The sequence below is a fragment of the Manis javanica genome, chromosome 1 (assembly GCF_040802235.1).
Source record: "Manis javanica isolate MJ-LG chromosome 1, MJ_LKY, whole genome shotgun sequence".
Lineage (NCBI taxonomy): Eukaryota > Metazoa > Chordata > Mammalia > Pholidota > Manidae > Manis > Manis javanica.
In genome coordinates this window covers 170,219,795-170,237,479 of record NC_133156.1, presented here as the reverse complement: position 1 = coordinate 170,237,479, position 17,685 = coordinate 170,219,795, and the positions used below count along the sequence as shown (strand labels likewise).

The window sequence follows — 17,685 nt, the reverse complement described above, 5'->3', positions numbered from 1 at the left end:
ATATGTTAATATTAGCTCATGAAGTGTAACAAGTGTATCACATAATGCAGGATGTTAACAATAGAAGACCCTGGGAGAGTGTTGAAGGGATGTATGGGAAATGTCTGTACTATTAAAAAGAAATCCATTAATTTACAAACAAATGTTAGTTCAGCTCACAGTTTAATTGCACAAATGCTTTTTCTTAGAACAACTATGAAATGATTGCATGTGGTTATGCAGAAGCTCTATGTTCCTCTCTCCTGTTTGTTCGCACAAAATAAAATAATAAAAGATGTATACTAGTGTCAAGAATTGATAAAATTAATAATTTATACTGTTTCATTAAGGGAATTCTTAATAAAAAATGGCATTTTTAAAAATTGCAAGTGTCTGGCAAGGAGGTATGTAACGTCATTTTGGTCCCACAGTCGTTACTGCTAAGTTGCCAGCAGTTTTACCCACCATTGCTTTTGCATCATCAGTGTAAATGTCAACATAATTAAAAAGGCAAATAACCTATCAGTATTATTACAGAAGTAGTTTTGTCTTTGAAGACCCCAGGGGTTCATGTACCATGTGCTGAGAACCACCATCCTAAAGAGAAGGAAATAGAAATAAAAAATTCTGAACAGTTAATCAACTGAGAGCATTCTGGGCAAGAGAAATACAGCTAATAAATGAAGTGTGCTAAAGGAAAAGAATGGCAGGGGTAGATGTAAAATAGGGATTTCAGGGACAGATGTATTTGGCAAGTGAATCACTGGGCTAATAGTGTTCCTGCTGTTGAGGGCCTGGCCCACTTCTAGGTCATCCTAACAGGCAAGGTGGGCCAGGTAACTGTGGAAGCCATGGATCTGTTTAGGAGATGGATCCCTTAATCCACCATCAAACCCCAGTCCAAATTAATTCAGGGTGGTTTGAGAAATTTGGGCTAGCTCTTCTGTGACCACTCAAAATTAGATGGTTCTATTGAGTTTAGCCTTTATGTTCTGTTGCATGCCAAGAACTAGGCATATTACAGAAGAATTATTAGTTGTGGTCTCTGTCGTATAGGAGTTTAAGGATAAGGAAACAAAAGAATATAGAAGTAATAGAATAATAATAGAGTGTAGACAGCCATAAGTATTCAGTGAAGTTCAAAATGCTATTGGAGCACTGAGGAAGAAATTAGTTACAACTGGAGAAATCAAGAAAGTTTTTTTGAAAGTTTGTACTGGGCTTGAAGGATGACTACATTTTGAGAGGAGAGAAGGAAATCAAAAGTTCTTAGTCTTAGGTGAACTGAGCATTCTGGGTAAGAGAAATACAGCTAATAAATGAGTTATGCTAACTCAGCACCTCTCCATCCCATGATTTTGACTTGATTTGGTTGAAGGGGTTGATCTCCAGTTTAGTCTTTCAGGACCAATGTACAAAGACTGGTGGTATGTAGCATTCATTTATTTATAAAACAGTCCAAAATTTAGGAAAGAATTTCTCCATGGATCTTTTCTTGTAAAATTATCTTTCTGTCTGAACAGTGGAGAAAGAAGCCCTCTGTAAGGTCTCTCAGTTCAAGATCCCAAACATTTAGTGAATGCCTACTGTGAGCAGGTTATATTATTTTGTAAGGGGTAAAGTAAAGACACAGTCCCTGCCTTCACAGAACTTAGTCTTGGAGGAGTCAAATGTGAAATGTGTATACAGCAAATGGTAAAGCATATTATAGATTCTTAAAAAGTAAATGTTATGGCAATAAGAAGAGGAAGAAGTTAACTTCAGTTGATAAATCTGGAAGGCTTCATGGAAGCAATGTCTTATATAAGAATAGTCTTTCCATAGGCAGTGATAAGAGAAGCAGGATATTCATTCATCATAAAAAATGTCCACTTGAGCAATGGTATGTTGGAGAAGGACATGTAATTTGGTGAGATTAGGGGGCTGGGAGGTGAGTCTTATGGGAAAATAAGCTTTGAAAAGCAGGTTAAGAACAGTCTTAGTATGGCAAACTAAAGTGTTTAGGCTTTACTCAGGAGCAGGGAGAGCATGCTCAAATCTGTGTTGGGCAAGATAACAAGCAGTCCCATGAGCAATGGATGGGAAAACAAAGGTCAGTTTGGAAGTGGATGGAATTGTCCAGAGAAGAGATGATGCTGACATTACCTAGGAAGCAGGACCTGGTTTGGAAAGGAAGGGATATGAGAGACATAACCAAGATGGAGTCAGGACTTAATGATGTCCCTTTGCATGTGTAGGATTACTTAGGGTTCCTAACTTGGTAAACTGGTAGGATGGGAGTACTACGTAGGAGGAGCAGCACGGGGAAGAGATAAAGGACTTGGTTTGGTTGTTGGAGGTGTTTATGTACTGTCCAGGGCATTGGAGAGGCAGCAGTGGCGATTGAGAGATCAGGGATGGAGATACAGATCTGGGGATTGTCCATGAATGACTGGTGAAGCCATAAAGGCATTTCACTTCCCTAGGGAGACCAGGGTTTCTCCACCTTGGCGCTATTGACTTTTGGTGTGCATCTTTGCTGTGGGGATGCGGGACTGCCTTTTGCATTGTAGGAAGTTTAGCACCCTTGGCCTCTACCCACTAGATGCCAGAAGCAATCCACCCATTTGACAACCAAAAATGTCTCCAGACATTGTCAAATGAATGTGCGCTGGAGGGCAAAATCCACCTCACAGAGAACGGTTGCTCAGGAGAGAGTGGGAGTCAGTAGAGAAGATAGATAGCCAAGGGCAGAACCTTCCTGTTCTTAGGGCACAGTCAGAAAGGAAGAGCGCATTGGGAGAGATGGGGGGTGATGGTGTCACAGATGGGGTGGCCAGTAGTGTAACATTTTACAAAGAGGGATTTGGAGACAAAAGAGGCCTTGGCCCTGCTGAGAACTCTGTGATCTTTCAGGGAGCAATTCCAGTTGAACCTCCTGAATGTGCCTTCTCCTTGTTCCCCAGCCTTTTCCTTGAGAAATGCAGGAATAAACTGCCCTCTTGGGCCATAAATAAGGAAAGCAGTGTTTGCCAGTTGCTTTGCAGGCTGTAAATATCCCTCTCCGCTATTTTCTCTTATTAGTCTCCTTTTTCATTTGTGAAGTGCTTTAGCAGAAATATAGGAGTATATACTCACATCATTTAATCCTAATAAAAATCCTGGAAAGCAACTTTCATTTTGATTCCCATTTTGCTTATGAAGAAACTGAAGATCCCAGAGGGAAGAGGGATGTCCAAGAAAGACTACACAACCAGGGAAGAGCGGAGCTGATTCCCAAATCTTCATATCACACAGGGACTGCAAACACTCTTCATCACACCACGACTGCTTCCTCGGCTGCAACTCCTATCACCCAACATCTTTTCCTTACGAACTCATTGACCCTCCCTTTCTCCTGGGATAAGCCTTCCTTACTGTCAAGGGATCGATGACTTTTGTTTCTTGCCTCATCTGCTGCCCATAGTGGCATTTCTGCTATAGCGTGTTGTTCAGTGTCTTACTGAACGTCTCACCTTGTGAAGATGTTAGCAGGTGGTCTGTAATGTTTGTGCAGGTGAAGCCAAGCCGGCAGGGATTCTGCATGGTGAAGAGGAGGGTGAACAGGTCACAGGCCCAACTGAGGACACTTTGGAGTCTCCCTGATGACTGCTGGGTCTCGGCCAAGGGTCAGCTCCTTCAGAGACAGCAGTGTGTGACCAAGGCTGGCAGTGGCATAGCAGGCCCCAGAAAATCCTCAGCTACGGTAACCTTAAGTCCCACTGTGGGGTTTTTCCTGACATTTCCTCCATTTCTTCCTGCTCTGGCCCTTTGGCACTTCCCATGTTTCCCTACTTACCACCTCACTTAGCATCTGGAATTCTTAATAATGGTAGTCACAATAGCCGCCATTTACTGAGCATTTTTTAAGTACCAGGCACAGACAATGAGGTAACTGAGGCTTAGAGATTTTAAGTAAGTTTGTCCAAGGTCACATAAATATTAAGATGTCACATAAATATTAGCATGTCTAATAGAAATATAATTTGAGCCGTATCTGTAACTTAAATTTTTCTACTAGGCAAATAAAAGGAGAAAAGAAACTGGTGAAATTAATTCTATCAATATTTTTTATTTAACTCAATATATTCAAAATATTATTTCAACATGTCATCAATATATAAACTTACTAATGAGATATTTATATCCTTTTTTTTCAAAGTAAGTTTTAGAAATCCAGTGTATATTTTACTCCAGTATCTCAATTCAGACTAGACATGTCAGGTGCTCAACAGCCACATGTGGTCAGTGGTTACTGTATTAGCACAAGTATAGATCAAGTATTCTGACCCACCTCCACTTGGCCACTTTGTAGTCTTTCTAAGGATAGTGAGGATTGGGGCAGCCACATTCTCTGTGAAAGCAGGCTGTTACCATCCACCAAAATTCAGGTCTGTAAAAATAATAATCTCATCTAATTGGGGATAAGATTTCATTATAAATTAGAATAAAGTGTCTCAAAATGCTACAGGGGTCCAAAATTTATTAGATCTTTTAAAAAAGTATTTGTTAAAGAAGCTGACGTTTCCCCCTTGGAACTGTTACTTCTTCTGGGATGGGACAGGGATATTTGTTCCCTTCTGCATGTCCCTGTTATTGTCCTTCTGTCATGATAAACACCATCCAGGATTTTCTCTGGCCTGGAGCCAAGTTGGAAAATTATTTTGCCCTGGGCCCCCCTCTCTCTGTTCTATAGGGCAGAGCTTTGACATTTCTGACTGGGCTCACCATACCCCATAGGGGCCTCTGAGGGGAAATGCAGGATGGTTGAGCTCTGGGAGGACAGGAGACGTTGGTGAGTCATTATGTCCTGATTGCACAGTGGACTACCCTTCATTCCAGGCACTGTGCTAGACACAAAGCATGTGCTCTCCTTTTCCTCCTCACCACGGTCCTGAGGTCAGCATTAGCACCTGCAAAAGGGGGAGAGAAGAGAGGTTCACTCAAGGGCTTGCAGCGGGTAACAGGGAGCTCTGACACCAGAGTCATGGGGAATAGGGTTCCAGACGTTGGGGGTTTTAGCGTTTTCAGCCCGCCCCGGACGTGGGAACAAGAAATGTTCACACCTGCACTCTGTTTCCCCAAGAAGTAGACCTGGCCGCGTGCTTATGGTTAATTTCCGTTTCCGAGAATTGGGCTCAGACATTCGGGACATAAAAAAAGTCGCTGGAAGCCTGTTCTGTATCAGGAGGTCCAGCCTCAGGAACCCTGGAGGGCTGTTTGATCTTTGTTTTCTTGTCCCTGAGGAGGTAGAAGGCCCTCGGTGTCGGGAAACCCGGTTGCTTTCTGCCTAAGCCCAGGCTTAGGAGGAGACGGGGAGGGCTGCGGCGCTGCCGCCTACCTGGGGGAACCTCCGGGAGGTGCGGCAGGCGCGGCTGGGACGCGAGGTGGGCGGGGGCAGGCCGACGGCGGGAGCGAGCAGGAAGTGAGCCCGGGCCGCCCGGAGGAAGCCGCCTGGGCCAGTTCTGCTGCCCACAGGCCCGAGCCGCTGGGAGACATGGTGAGCGAGCGGGGACCTCGGAGGGGGCTGATTTCAAGGCAAGCCAGAAGGCGCTGGGGACTGGGGATCTGGAAAGGAGAGTTGGTGGCCAAGTCAGAGGACTGGGCAGCGCTGGGACCTCTCTTCTTTGACAACTTGACTGCCGGCTCTGAGCTGCCCGGGCAGTGTCCCTGCTCCTCCTCTCCTCCCTCCCCTGACCTCTGCGCTGGCCCGGAGCAGGGCTTCGGTGGGGGCAGGGGATCCGAATTCCAGCCAAAGAGCTGCCGACTGGCCCGTCGTCTCCTCCGGCCCGCCACCGCCGGCGGGTGTTGTGACATTCCTGGGCAGCGCCTCTGCTGTTCCCAGAGCAGATTCCAGCCCAGCGCCAGGCGCGCTCCCGCTCTGCCTTTCACTTTATCCCTAGACAGAAGCTCAAAGAATTCGTCTCTCCAGCCCAAGTTGGCCCCATCTTCATAAACATGAGGAAGAGAGCTAAGAGTTTGTAAAAGAACTGGAAATTTGTAAAAAGAACTAGGGAATAAATTCTTTATGATGATCTACTTTGGACCCACTAGACTTTTACAGGAGGTCCAGTGGGTCAGGGAGGGAGGAGCTTAATAATGTTTTCCCCTCCCTGTTCAAAACCTTATCATGAAGCCTGGGGATGAGGCATCAGCCCCCGAGGACTTGCCCTCCATTTCCCCCAACGCCCAGGCTGCGGGTTTTTTTTCATTTAATATCTGCTTGCGTAGGATGTGACTTGGTGCCTACACATGGTGCTAAGTGCTAGGGAAAGCAGAAGTTCGTGGCCCAACGGCTCTCTGGCTCTCACATGGGGCCTCATGAGGGACTTGAGGCCCAGTTGTGGTTGCTCTGGGTCAGGTAGAACAGCTCTCCAGTCTTGGAGAGAGGGAGGGTTGGGCTAGGTGAGGGTGTTCTGCTGGCCAGACATTGTCAGCGAAGATCCCTGGGGTCTGGGAATTAGTGAACAGCAGTGGGGGTCTGCGTTGTGAGATACCAGCTCAGCTGTCTTCCCTGACCCACTCTGAGGAGCAAGGAAGCAGTGGAGAGGGATTTAGTAGTGTGCTTCTTTTCCTTGTCAGGAGCCCTGAGAACCTGGAAAGAAGTTTCGTCTAGTCTGTCTAGCATCAGCTCTCACTTTATGGGACTTAAAAATGCATTTACTTTTGATTACATGACTTAATACATGAAAACATGTGCTTTGTAAACAGTTCAAGCATTACAAAAAGTTAAAGGCCACCTTAGGTCTTCCCCTCCTTTGGCCTCTGAGGTTGAGTCTCAGTTCTTACCACTCGGCCTAATTAACCCTGTGTTGCTGCCCAGGAGGAGGCCAGTGGAGGTGGAGGAAATGATCGTGTGCGGAATCTGCAGAGTGAGGTAGAGGGTGTCAAGAATATTATGACCCAGAATGTGGAGCGGATCCTGGCTCGAGGAGAAAACTTGGACCAGCTCCGCAACAAGACAGAGGATCTAGAAGCCACAGTGAGAAGGGGAGCCCTCTGGGAGTTAGAGGAAGGGGGGAGGGATTGTTGGGGGGTTGCGGGCTGGTGGTGTTGGGGGCAAAATGAAATGAAAAGGAGAGAAGTCTGCCTTTTTACCTGTTTTGGGAGTTGATTGAGTGTCCACTTCTGATTCTGCTCCACTCCACTGACTGGTACTGGGGTCCAGGGAATGGATCCAATGACTGGAGTTGGGGGGTGGGAGCTGACCCATGCAGGCATTTTCTGAGGCAGATGGATGGATCAGTTAGCCTGGGCACTCTTAGGCTCCTTTCCTGTGAAACTGATTTTCCCTTTAAAGGCTGCCCTTGAAAATCATTCAGACCTGACCTCCCCAGGGTAAAAGTATTGGCTCTGGAAAATCCTTCTACCGCCTTTGGCCTTCTCCAGGAAGTATTAGGCAGGGAGTGGAAAACTGCTAGTTTTGCTGAATCAGCTTTAAAAAAAAGCTGGATACAGCAGTGAAATTCTTTGATCCTGGGGTCCTCTGCTACTGAAGCCTAGAATAATATCTCCCACACATCTTGCTAGACTTCATTCTTCTCTCTCTTTAGCCAGTGCCCAAGCCAGCTGCTTAGGGAGAGAGTAATTGTAAAGTTCAGCAAAGGCAGATAGATGCCTATGGTTCCTTGTCCATGGGAGAGATGGGCTGTGACTTTCTGAGTCCTGTGTGTAATCTTGGGTATAGTTTCTTTGTCTCCCTGGGACTTAATGTTTCTTTCCACTAATCTGGGGAACAAGGGAAAGGCCTGGGGAAACTTAATTTCTGCAACTGGAGTTGCAAGAGGAAGCATAGTTTCCCTCACTTTCAACCCCTGTACTGCCCTGGTCCCTGCTCCATCTTTAGCAGTCCCCAAAGAGCAAGGGGTCTGGAACCGGGGAGATGAGCCCACCTGGAGGATGTACCCTGTGGCCCCAGTGTCTGCTGCCCAAGGGTGGATCATGCCAGTGTCTCACTCCTGGGTAAAAGGCCCCTCAGTGGGCATGACAGTGCAGGAACAGGAAGCGAAGGGGGCAGGCAGGCAGAGGGCCAGGGGGAACCTAAGGATTCTGAATTTGAACTTGGCTCACTAGATTGTTATGAAGGTGTGTTTGTCAAGGTAGAAGGACAGAACATTTTTTGTTTAACAGTCTGAGGTAACATCAACTTATCACTTAGATATTGAGATATATGGCTGTGGGCCTCTGTTTGTACTCTTGTTCCAGTGGTAGGAGGCACTGGGTCACTCTACCTTCTCCCCAATAGTCGGAGCACTTCAAGACAACAGCACAGAAGGTGGCTCGGAAATTCTGGTGGAAGAATGTGAAGATGATCGTCCTCATCTGTGTGGTTGTTTTTATCATCATCCTCTTCATTGTGCTCTTTGCCACTGGTGTCATCCACTAAGTAATTTAGTGAGTCCCTCCCACCCTGCCCTCCTCGTTGGGGCAACCCTCCGTGGTGGGTGCCAAGAGGGGCCCTCTCTCCTGTCCTTCTTCACAGGGAATGCTGCTTAGTCCTCCTGCCCCCCTGACTCTGAGGCCGCTCTCCCACAGTGTCTGCCCCAGATTGCACGTTGGTCCCCCAGAAGGAGAGACCTGGACTGGACTGTTGTTGCGTTTCACAGGCCCTCGGGGTTAGTTGGAGAGACCCAGAGGGCCCAGCACGTGGCTGGGAAACTGCCAGTGGCTGGTGGGCAATAAAGGCCTTTCAGTATCCCTAAGTGTGTAACCCTTTCTATTTTGCCTTTGGCCCTTCTTTTTCTCTTCTCTCTGAGGATACCCTCTGGCTGAGATTCTCCTACCTGAGGCCCAAGTTGTTGGAGAGGTGGAAAGCATATGTTTGGAGCAGAAAGATGGGTTCCTCCTTGTCTTTCTTTATTCCTCTTTGTTCCATTCATTGGCACAAGTCTCAAGGACAAGAATTTTCTGGAGGCCTGACATAGGGAAAATTCAAAATCTTCACAGCATTTTAGGATGGTATACAAGACTTCTAAATGTCCTCCTTGGATCTTGCCATGTCCCTTTATTTTTTCCAGAAGTGTTAACTGGGACATGAAGTCTGCCTGGGTGGAGTATTTAGGAGTCTGGTTAAGGGCCTCCTGCATCTCCTGTTATTGCCACCCCTCTTCTGTGACCCTGTTGTAGCCTGGGGGCAGAGTTGAAGAAACTGGACTGCTTTTCCTTGTCCTGTGGCTCTGCAAGTACTGTTTGTCTTTTGTTTGCCCCTCCCTTTCTAGGACTTAGCAGGGCCTTTGGGTCTCATCTGTCCTGAGGGGGCAAGCATCTCTTTCCCATGTCCCTTGGCTCGGCACAGTCAGTGTCACAGGACAGGGCCTATGGCCCTCCTTCCCCTCCATGTACAATGGGCCTCTATGTCTTTGGGCCTCCCCCCACCCGACCTACCAGGTTTCTGTCATTGTCACTCTTTCCAGTGCCCTCTGCCTTAGTTTGGGGGAAGGGTTCTTGTCATCTCTGTCCCTGTTTCCCCCATAGACTTTCCATAATGAAAACAACTTGTTTGGGGAGGATTTGTGGCAGGCACAGGGTTGGGAGACAAGATTGGGACTAGCCCTGGCAAGTCAGGTTCTGGAATCCTGCTCCAAAAACTGGGGAGGGAGGAGGGAAGTATAGAAGATGCTCTCAGGGCAGTCTCTGCCTCAGCTATGTCCATTCTCTCCTCAATCTACTACTGGACTCAAGGGCCAAGGAACTGTGGTGAAACTCTTCTTTTGGACCCAGACTGTCCAGGTAGGGGTGGAGTCAGTGCTCACAGGGGCTGAGCCCCAGGGAGGGAAACCCTCAACTGCCTTCCTCAAGAGGGGCCACATCTGAGATGTTGGGAGTGGCATGAGAACAGGTGGCTGGTGACTTCTCTGCAGCACTAAGAGGAGAGGGTGAGGATGGGTAGATTTGGCTCACAAAGACTGTAGAGGGACAGAAGACACACTGGCTTCACTTCTCCGATTGAGGAGCAGAGTCATCTCAGGGCAGGGCTGCCCTCCTGGTGTAGAGGGAAATATAGAAAAGCTAGAGTTTGCACCTTCTCCATTGGGGTCTGTTTTCTTTTGTAACTGAGGTGGAACTTACATGATATACACTATTGACCATTCAAGCACGTACAATTCAGTGGTGGGTAATGTATTCACAATGTTTATCGTGAAGAATCATTCTTTAACTTCAAAATTTGGGGGGCGTCGGTATTTGGTTATAGGTGAGATGCATTCACCAAGAAAATAAAGACCCGGCTGCAGCTCTGGTGTCTCCAGCGCCTAGCTCTGTGCCCAGTGCCTGAAAGTGGCGCTCATACACCTGTTGAATGAATGAATGATGCCTCGCCAGGTTAACCCGGTCTACCTGATGTTGGGTGCAGACGGGAGAGGACTCCCTGAGTCCGCTCCAGAGCCCACTCCAGGGTTCCCATTTCATTGAATGGGACCCAGAGGTGTGGCCGGCGCGCAGACCTGACACCAGGCTGCTCAGGCGTAGCCCCCAGTTCACCAGGCTGGGGAGTCGTCCGAAACTGGGCGCTGGCGTCCCGGCAGGAGGCTGGCGACGTACCTTGGGGCGCGGTTACCGCCTGTTTTCGCTTTGACTTGGGCTCTGAGGCCGCTCGGGGAAGGCGCGCCCCCCGCCCCCGCCGCGCCGGCCGGTCGGCCCCGCCCAGCCCCTCCGCTTTCCTCCGGGTCCTGGGCACGGCGGCCGCTGGGCGGCAGAGGAGCCGGGGCAGGCCAGGCGGCAGCAGCGGCGATGGTGAGGCCCGGGGAGTGGCGGGGCCGGCGGGGCGCGGGGCAGAGGGCGAGCGCGAGGGGTCCCAGGCCGAGTCTCAAGTCCGAGGGCGGGGGTCCTCCGGCGAGGTGGCCGGGCCAGGGGCAGGACCAGGCCAGACCCTCTACTCCCCGCGCCAGGCGCGCGGGACTTTGGCCGCCGACTTAATTAAGTGAAATCATTGCTGGGAGCTCAGAGCCTGGTGCCACTTACCAGCTCTGTAACCCGAGGCAAGTCACTTAACCTCCCGGAGCCTCCTTTTCCGCATCTCTGAAGTGGAGTCAGCAATACCTGCCTTGCTGGGTCCTTGAGAGGTTAAAGGAAATGACAATGGCAGAGACCTACCTGGCACTCAGACCCTGCTCCCGAAGGGTAGGTAATGTGATGACCTCTTCAGCTCTTCCTGGAGCTGTAAGCAGCCAAGTCTGGCCTAAAAGTTGGAAACCTGAGCAGATGACATGGTGGGAGCAATCCAGCCGCATAGTGTGGTGTTGGGGAGCAGGCTCCTTCCACTGAAGTAATCAGAGTGTGCCATAGGCCTGACTCCCTCCTAACCCCTACCGAGGGACACATTCCCGAGTTGAGTCATCCTCTCACTCTTGCTGCAGACTCTGGCCTCTGCCCACATTTGCCAACGTCAAGGCAAAGGTGTCAGGAACAGGTGGTGCCAGTTGCTTTCTGCCTTCCCCAGGGACTCCTGGGAAGATTAGCCTGGCAGTAAGCAGGCTGGGCGCTTTAAAATTCTGCTGAGGGGAAGCTGGCAGAGGTGTGATAAATGTGGCCTGGCTAGGGGTGGTGATGCCTGGATGGCCTCTTCAACTGGAGGCAGGAAGAGGAAGCGGGGCAGGAAGGTTGTGCTGAGCTTAGGCAATGCCAGGAAACTGAAGAAGACTCTGAGAATGGGAGAGTGCCCACAGCCCACTTCCCAGCAAGCAGGGCAAGGGATCAGGCAGGGCTCTGGGGTGGGCTTCGAGCTGGCCCCCAGCACTTGGGGGAGAAGAGGAAATTCCTGAAATGAAGGCTGGCACCAGGATAATTTAGTGAGGGGTACTGGAAAACTTGGGACTCTCACAGATTTATCTGAGGCAAATAGTGGATCTTACATAGCCTGGGGAAGGTACACTTTCACTGATCTCGCTGATAAATCTCTTAGCCCCTTCCCTCTGCTTCTTTCCCTCCTGCCCATTTCTTTATCCCCAGCTCTTTCCCTTCCTTCTTCCTATCCCCCTTCCCTACCTGGTCCTTCTTCCTTTCCCTTCTCCTCTTCTCTGATTCATTCAATCAACAAGTATTTCTTGGGCATTTACTTTGTGTCAGACATGGTGATGGGTATGGGGTATAGAGTAGGAACAAAATAGGGTTGGGAAAGATGGAAATTAACTGGGTAATGACTGGAATTCACTCATCTGGTACATGGTTCTCTCTCATGCACTGTCCAAAGAATGTGAGTGTTGAATCACAGGCCTCTCTCACACACACAAGTTAAGTTGGCTGCATCAAAATGTCTGATGAGTCTTTATCCAGCCAGCTGAGGCACTTAACCTCTCTTTACCTGCATTCAGTTTATTTTTATTTATTTATTTTTATTAAAGTATCATTAATATACAATCTTATGTTGGTTTCAAATGTACATTACAGTGGGTCAACAGTCCCTGTGTTCAACTTATATTGTGATTGTGAATTACTGTGCCCCTTGGTCTCCCTTCCCCTCCCCACTGCATGTGTCCCAACCCCCCACCCACCCACCTTGGTAACTACTAGTCCATTCTCCGTGTCTATGAGTCTGCTGGTTTGTTCACCTCCATTCAGTTTATCAGAGGGGTTAAGAATCTGATCCTTGGAGTCTATGTTGGTTCAACTCTCAGATCTTCTATTTACTGGCTCTGTAACCTTGGACAGTGATTTAACCCCTCTGAGCTTCTGTTTCTTATGAACTGGGATAATGGTACTGTCCTCAGTGGATTGTTGTGAGGATTAAATGAGATAAGGTGAACAAACACCTAGCAGCACAGTGCTTGGTTCAGAGCGTGTGCCCATTGAGTGGCAGCTGCTATTACTGTCAGGAGGTACAACCCATGGTACCTGATGGAAGCCAACAACACGCAGTTCATGGAAGGCCCATGTAAAGTTCTGTATTTAGTTTAGAAACAATTCAGGGCACAAATTTGAAACAAGGAAGAACTTGCTTGGTGGTGTATTTTGTGAAAATATCCAAGAGGCTTTATTGACCACAAGTATTGTGTAGTTCTTGGCATCTGACTGCTAAAAAAAACAAGCTATGGACACGTAGGCTACATCAATAATAGCTCTTATTTAGTGAGCATTTCGTATGTGTTGGTATTGTGCTAAGCACTTTATTTATAGTATGTCACATCCCTTAGCTAAGATTGGGGTACATATTATTGTCACCACTTTGCAGATGAGGAAGCAGAGGGTCAGAAAGGTCATGACCTCAGCCTTCAATCATTCAGCTGGTGAGTGTCAGAGGCAGGTTGAAAAACCCCAGGGCTGCAACACAGTCCTCCTCTAAGCCCCTGAGTTCAGGTGAGTGCTGACCCAAGGAGTTGCTATACCTGGTCCCTGCCTGGGTCCATCTGACTACTACTGGGACAGGGTTTCTCAAGCCCTAACCGAGAGAGAGGGGAGACAGAGTCTGGACAGGGAGGCTCTTAAGAGCTTCATTTTCAGAGGAACCAAGGATATTTGGCCTGGAAAAACCCAAGAGGAGGTTTGAGTGATGAAGAAGGGATATTCTAAACAGAGGGTAGCCATCTGTCACAAACTTGCTGGTAACTGCCACCCTCCACCAGCCAACAGTAGCACTGCTGCCCCCTCCCTGTGGCTGAGTATCCTGAACCCCTGCAGACCGTTGGCAGCGCTCACTAGCAAGTGGCTTTCTCACCCATTCTTCCTCTCTCGCTCTCCGCTTCCCCTCAGCCTGACAGACTCCTCACACCCTTGCTGGTGGCGCTTTACTCCTTCTGCCTGGCCTCTCTGCCCTGAGTTTTCTCACTTATATCCATGCCAGTCTACCACCAACAGAGAAATTATCCTGAAGCCACTCCCTGGGGTCGCCCTTGGCTCAGAAACCTAAACAAGCTCTCGTCCTAATCCTCGCTCCAAGGGAGCGGCTTCTTGACTGTTACACTTTCTTGGGCCCACCCTGCCCCTCCACCCTTACCCTCTGCCGGGTCTATCACTGTCCCGAGTGCATCTGTCTCCCTGTGCCAGCAATGCCCCATCCACTCCATCCCGTAAGGGCTCACCCCACGCAGTCGCAGTTCATAGGAATCCACTCTCCATGGGCAGCTCCAACACGCACTCTTTGTAACACAGTGTAATTCTTTTCTCTAACTGCATCATGATTATCTCTTGCCCCCAGCCTATAGTGGTCTTAAGGAGAGGCATGAATAATTCAGAAAATAATTTCCACGTGTCCACTGTGTACCAGGCACTATGTGAGTGCAGGAAGTGGTGTGGCTTGTCCTCTGGGCACTTCCTTCCTTCCACACCCCATAGTTCTTTATTTCTTCCTGTGGTGGCAGAGACTTATGCACATAGTGTCTCTTTTCCTCTGGTTGAGTCGGGCTGAGGAGGGCCAGAGACTTGAGCCTGAGGCCTCTTACATTCTGGGAGCAAATGTGTTCTTTTAGGCCTGGGCCCATTTTGGTTCAGGACAGGCCTGGCTTCCCAGAAGGGAAAGGAGGCTGTTGATCACAGTGGGAGGCACAGCCAGCTCCCCTGGAGAATGTGACCCGACATCACCCCGTGTTGGAGAATAAGATGATAACAGATGCAGTGCTCGGAGTAGAAAAGATAATACCCAATGTTCCACCAATCTCCAGCAGCGATTCTCATTTCGAGTCTTTGTCAATTCCCAAGTTGTTGCTTTGGATTATTATGAATAAGGGGACTGTTTGAATATGAGAGGCTCCAAATACTAGGGGCTTCTTGAGGAACGATAACATAGTAATGCTGATGACAGTTGACTTGGGAAAAGGTAGAGAGGTGTGCAGCTTCCCTGCTCTCTGCATTAGTCCTCCTGTTTCCCAGGCCCTGCTTTCCCAGCTGGTGAGTGCCCCCTCCCCCCCATCGGGGTTTGCCTGCCCCCTCTTGCAGCAGGTTGCTTTTCTAGCTCATGGGTAAATATTGACCTACTTGGGTTTCAGATGCCTGCCCCTCGAAACTGCTGCTGGGCTAGATAAACACGCTGGGCTAACATCTCTTGTGAATCAGAGTTGCTTTTGGATAGGCTGTAATGCAACTGACCCACTCACTGAGCCTTCCAGTGGTCAGCACAGTGCTGGCCTCCCAGGCCCCTGGGGAGAGTGGCAGACAAAGGTAGGGCTCTGGCCCCTGCCCTCCCTCTGGGAGCCTGTGGTCTAGTTGGGGAGATAGTACTCATACACTGGGAATCCTTGGAGGTTGTGTGCAAAGCAGCTGCAAGGATCCTGGATGAGGATTCTTGCCTGAGTAGGAGGTGGCCCTCTGTGACCACCAAATCCCTTTCCTTTCTCTGGTTTTAAGTGGAATTCAGTCAATGGGCAATATGGTTTGGCAGCAAAAGGAGCCTGGCCAGGGTTCTGTGGGAAGGAGATGAGAATAGGAGTGGGCTGTGCCAGACTAGTTTGGGAGGAGCGAGTTGCTGTGGTTTGTTAACTGTTGGTATTCATCTTCCTGGATCTGCTTTTGGGCTTCCATCCTCACCAGGGCCTCCTGCCCTTGGTCTCTCTCAGTTACGTGTGTCCAAACCCAGTTCCTTTCTTGCTTGTGACCCATGCTTTTTTCCTCTCCTCTGCTCTCTCAACCTCCCCCAGGCTGGACCCTGTTCCTCTCCTCCCAGTCCTCTGAAATGAGCTGGGTTCTTTGGTCAGGTGTGGCTGCTGCCCAGGCTAGGAAATCCAAGAGTTGGTCTTGTCTCTGTGAGCTGGACCCCAGTGAAGATCCTGGCTAGCTGGAGGACTGGAGGCCAGAGGCCAGGAAGGCTGAGGTTTCCAGGCAGAGAATCAACTCTGAACATTGATGTGGGAGCAAGGTCACACCAGGAGGCACAACTGGCCCGACCAAGGAGATCTGATCTTCAGAGTTTGTGTCTGTAGGGTTACACACAGGCTCTGAAGTGTGGTGGTCCAAAATTACCTCTCTAGCTGTGTGGGATGGATCTCCTTCCTCTCCAGCTTCTAGCTAAGTGGTTTGGTTCCCAGTTCTTTGCTGCGTCCTTAGGCCAGAGGGAAGCCATAGGGCAGGTATGCTATTGGGCAGAGGTCGTCCTAAAGCAGGTGAACAAAGTGTCTGCTTTGTGGGAGGGAGAGGTCGTGGGAAGTTCCCATCCTGGGCCATCTTAGAGGAAGCTGAGATGCTGGAAGCCAAGGCTGACCTCAGACCTACCTTGATGGGCAAGGAGAGGAGCCTAGGAGATCAAAGGTGAGTCATACACACCCAAGAGGCCAGTCCTTCACTTGGCATCTATCATACCCTTACATGAAATCTGCTATTCTCCTACTCAAACACACACACACACAGAGTAGGGGCAAGGGGGACCTCTTGGTTTCTGGACCAGATGAAGGCCAGGTGGGGACTTATGCAGCCCTGACATTGGGCTTGGTGCCCAGGCAGGCGAAGAGTTGGAGCGGTGCCAGCAGCAGGCGGATGAGGTGACAGAAATCATGCTCAACAACTTCGGCAAGGTCCTGGAACGTGATGGGAAACTGGCGGAGCTGGAGAAGCGTTCAGATCAACTCCTGGACATGGTGTGAGGCCTGGGGAAGCAGGGAGGTGGGAGAGAGAGGCTAGAAGGAGCCCTCACAGGGAGCTTTCGGGCTGTACTCAGGGTCTCCAGGCCCTTGGTGGGGCCTGAGATTTGCCTGAGGGCCAGTGTGGGGCCTGTGGGTTTCTCGAGGCATGCTTAGTGTAAATATGCAACAGGAAGCCCTCATCAAGTAAGACATCCTTGGGTTTTGAAGCTGTGGACGTCCCACAGCTAAAGAGGACTGACATTGTTAACTGGCGGTGAGCCCATACCCATATGGCTGCGAGTCAAAGGCTATACTACAGTGTCTGAGGCCAGGAGTCAGGCTGGGAGGGTCCCAGGTAGGCTGTGTGGAGAAAGGGAGCAGAGGGTTGTGGGGAGGATGCAGGAGATAACTTGCTAGGGCAGGGCTGGGAGGAGCTGGCTCTGGGGCCTGGGGGAACCACTAACTGCCACCATGTATCTGGGGACATCCACAGAGCTCAGTCTTCAGCAAGACAACCAAGACCCTGGGCCAGAAGAAGCGCCAGGAGAACATCCGCTGCCGGATCTACTTGGGGCTGGTGGTGGGTGGTGGCCTGCTCATCATCCTGATTGTGCTGCTGATCATCTTTGTCCCACAAAGCAGGGCAGGCAGCAGTGCCCCACAGGCCCAGGACGCAGGCACTGCCTCAGGGCCTGGGGACTGACCCAGCTGGGCTTGGAAGAGAGGCCGAATAGCTTCACTGGCTGGTTCTGGTCTCCAGAGAACCCTGGCGTTTTTTCCCATCTGAGCCACCCCAGTGAGTGCTGAAGGGCAGCTCTGATGTGTGCACCTTTGCATCTCCTATCATGTCACAGATTGGCCCTCGAGGGCAGACTGCTATGCGGCCATGCCAGGCCAGCCCCACCTGGAGCTCAGTAAAAGCTGCTGTTTGGTTCAAACCTGGTTGTGTGTGTTTTGAAGTCTCCAAGTTGGTTCATCCTGTTCTTCCTTCCACTCCTGGGGCTGTTTAGAAAGTCTTCCACCTGAAAGTCTCCACTCCTGGAGGTGGCCCTTCCTCTCCCTTCCCTACTTGATCCAACCTTACACAGACAGATTGTTCTGGAGTGCAGGTATAAAGAAACAACAACCCCCAAACCAGACCCTTCAACCAGTGCTCTTTGAGCCTGTTTCCATGAGAAGGAAATTTATTTTTTGATGTCTTGGATGC

General features: G+C 49.6%; 2 protein-coding genes across 11 annotated transcripts; one reads left to right on the top strand and one right to left on the bottom strand.

Moving 5' to 3' along the window:
* Positions 1-1,997: 1,997 nt before the first annotated feature.
* On the bottom strand, positions 1,998-11,281 carry LOC108405892 (uncharacterized). 7 transcript variants are annotated; one of them, XR_005059657.1, is made up of 6 exons: positions 11,133-11,281; positions 10,957-11,049; positions 7,096-7,221; positions 5,339-5,565; positions 5,064-5,238; positions 4,050-4,910 (listed from the first exon to the last, which is right to left on the bottom strand). XR_005059657.1 is itself a non-coding variant. In XM_037012186.1 (5 exons), exons 1-5 carry the CDS (start codon positions 11,223-11,225, stop codon positions 4,904-4,906), a joined length of 546 nt encoding a protein of 181 aa, XP_036868081.1. In that variant the 5' UTR covers positions 11,226-11,281; the 3' UTR covers positions 4,050-4,903. The 7 variants fall into 7 exon arrangements, 3 of the variants coding, with proteins under 3 accessions (XP_036868081.1, XP_036868079.1, XP_036868080.1); XR_005059658.2 differs by lacking the exons at positions 5,064-5,238; positions 10,957-11,049 and adding an exon at positions 1,998-3,634 and having other exon boundaries at positions 4,731-4,910; positions 11,089-11,268; XM_037012186.1 differs by lacking the exon at positions 5,064-5,238.
* On the top strand, positions 5,355-17,416 carry LOC108405893 (vesicle-associated membrane protein 8). 4 transcript variants are annotated; one of them, XM_017674290.1, is made up of 4 exons: positions 5,355-5,497; positions 6,821-6,979; positions 16,356-16,493; positions 16,972-17,416. In XM_017674290.1, exons 1-4 carry the CDS (start codon positions 5,495-5,497, stop codon positions 17,179-17,181), a joined length of 510 nt encoding a protein of 169 aa, XP_017529779.1. In that variant the 5' UTR covers positions 5,355-5,494; the 3' UTR covers positions 17,182-17,416. The 4 variants fall into 4 exon arrangements, with proteins under 4 accessions (XP_017529779.1, XP_017529778.1, XP_017529777.1 ...); XM_017674289.1 differs by lacking the exons at positions 16,356-16,493; positions 16,972-17,416 and adding exons at positions 8,243-8,391; positions 8,480-8,699; XM_017674288.1 differs by lacking the exons at positions 16,356-16,493; positions 16,972-17,416 and adding an exon at positions 8,243-8,699.
* Positions 17,417-17,685: the final 269 nt, after the last annotated feature.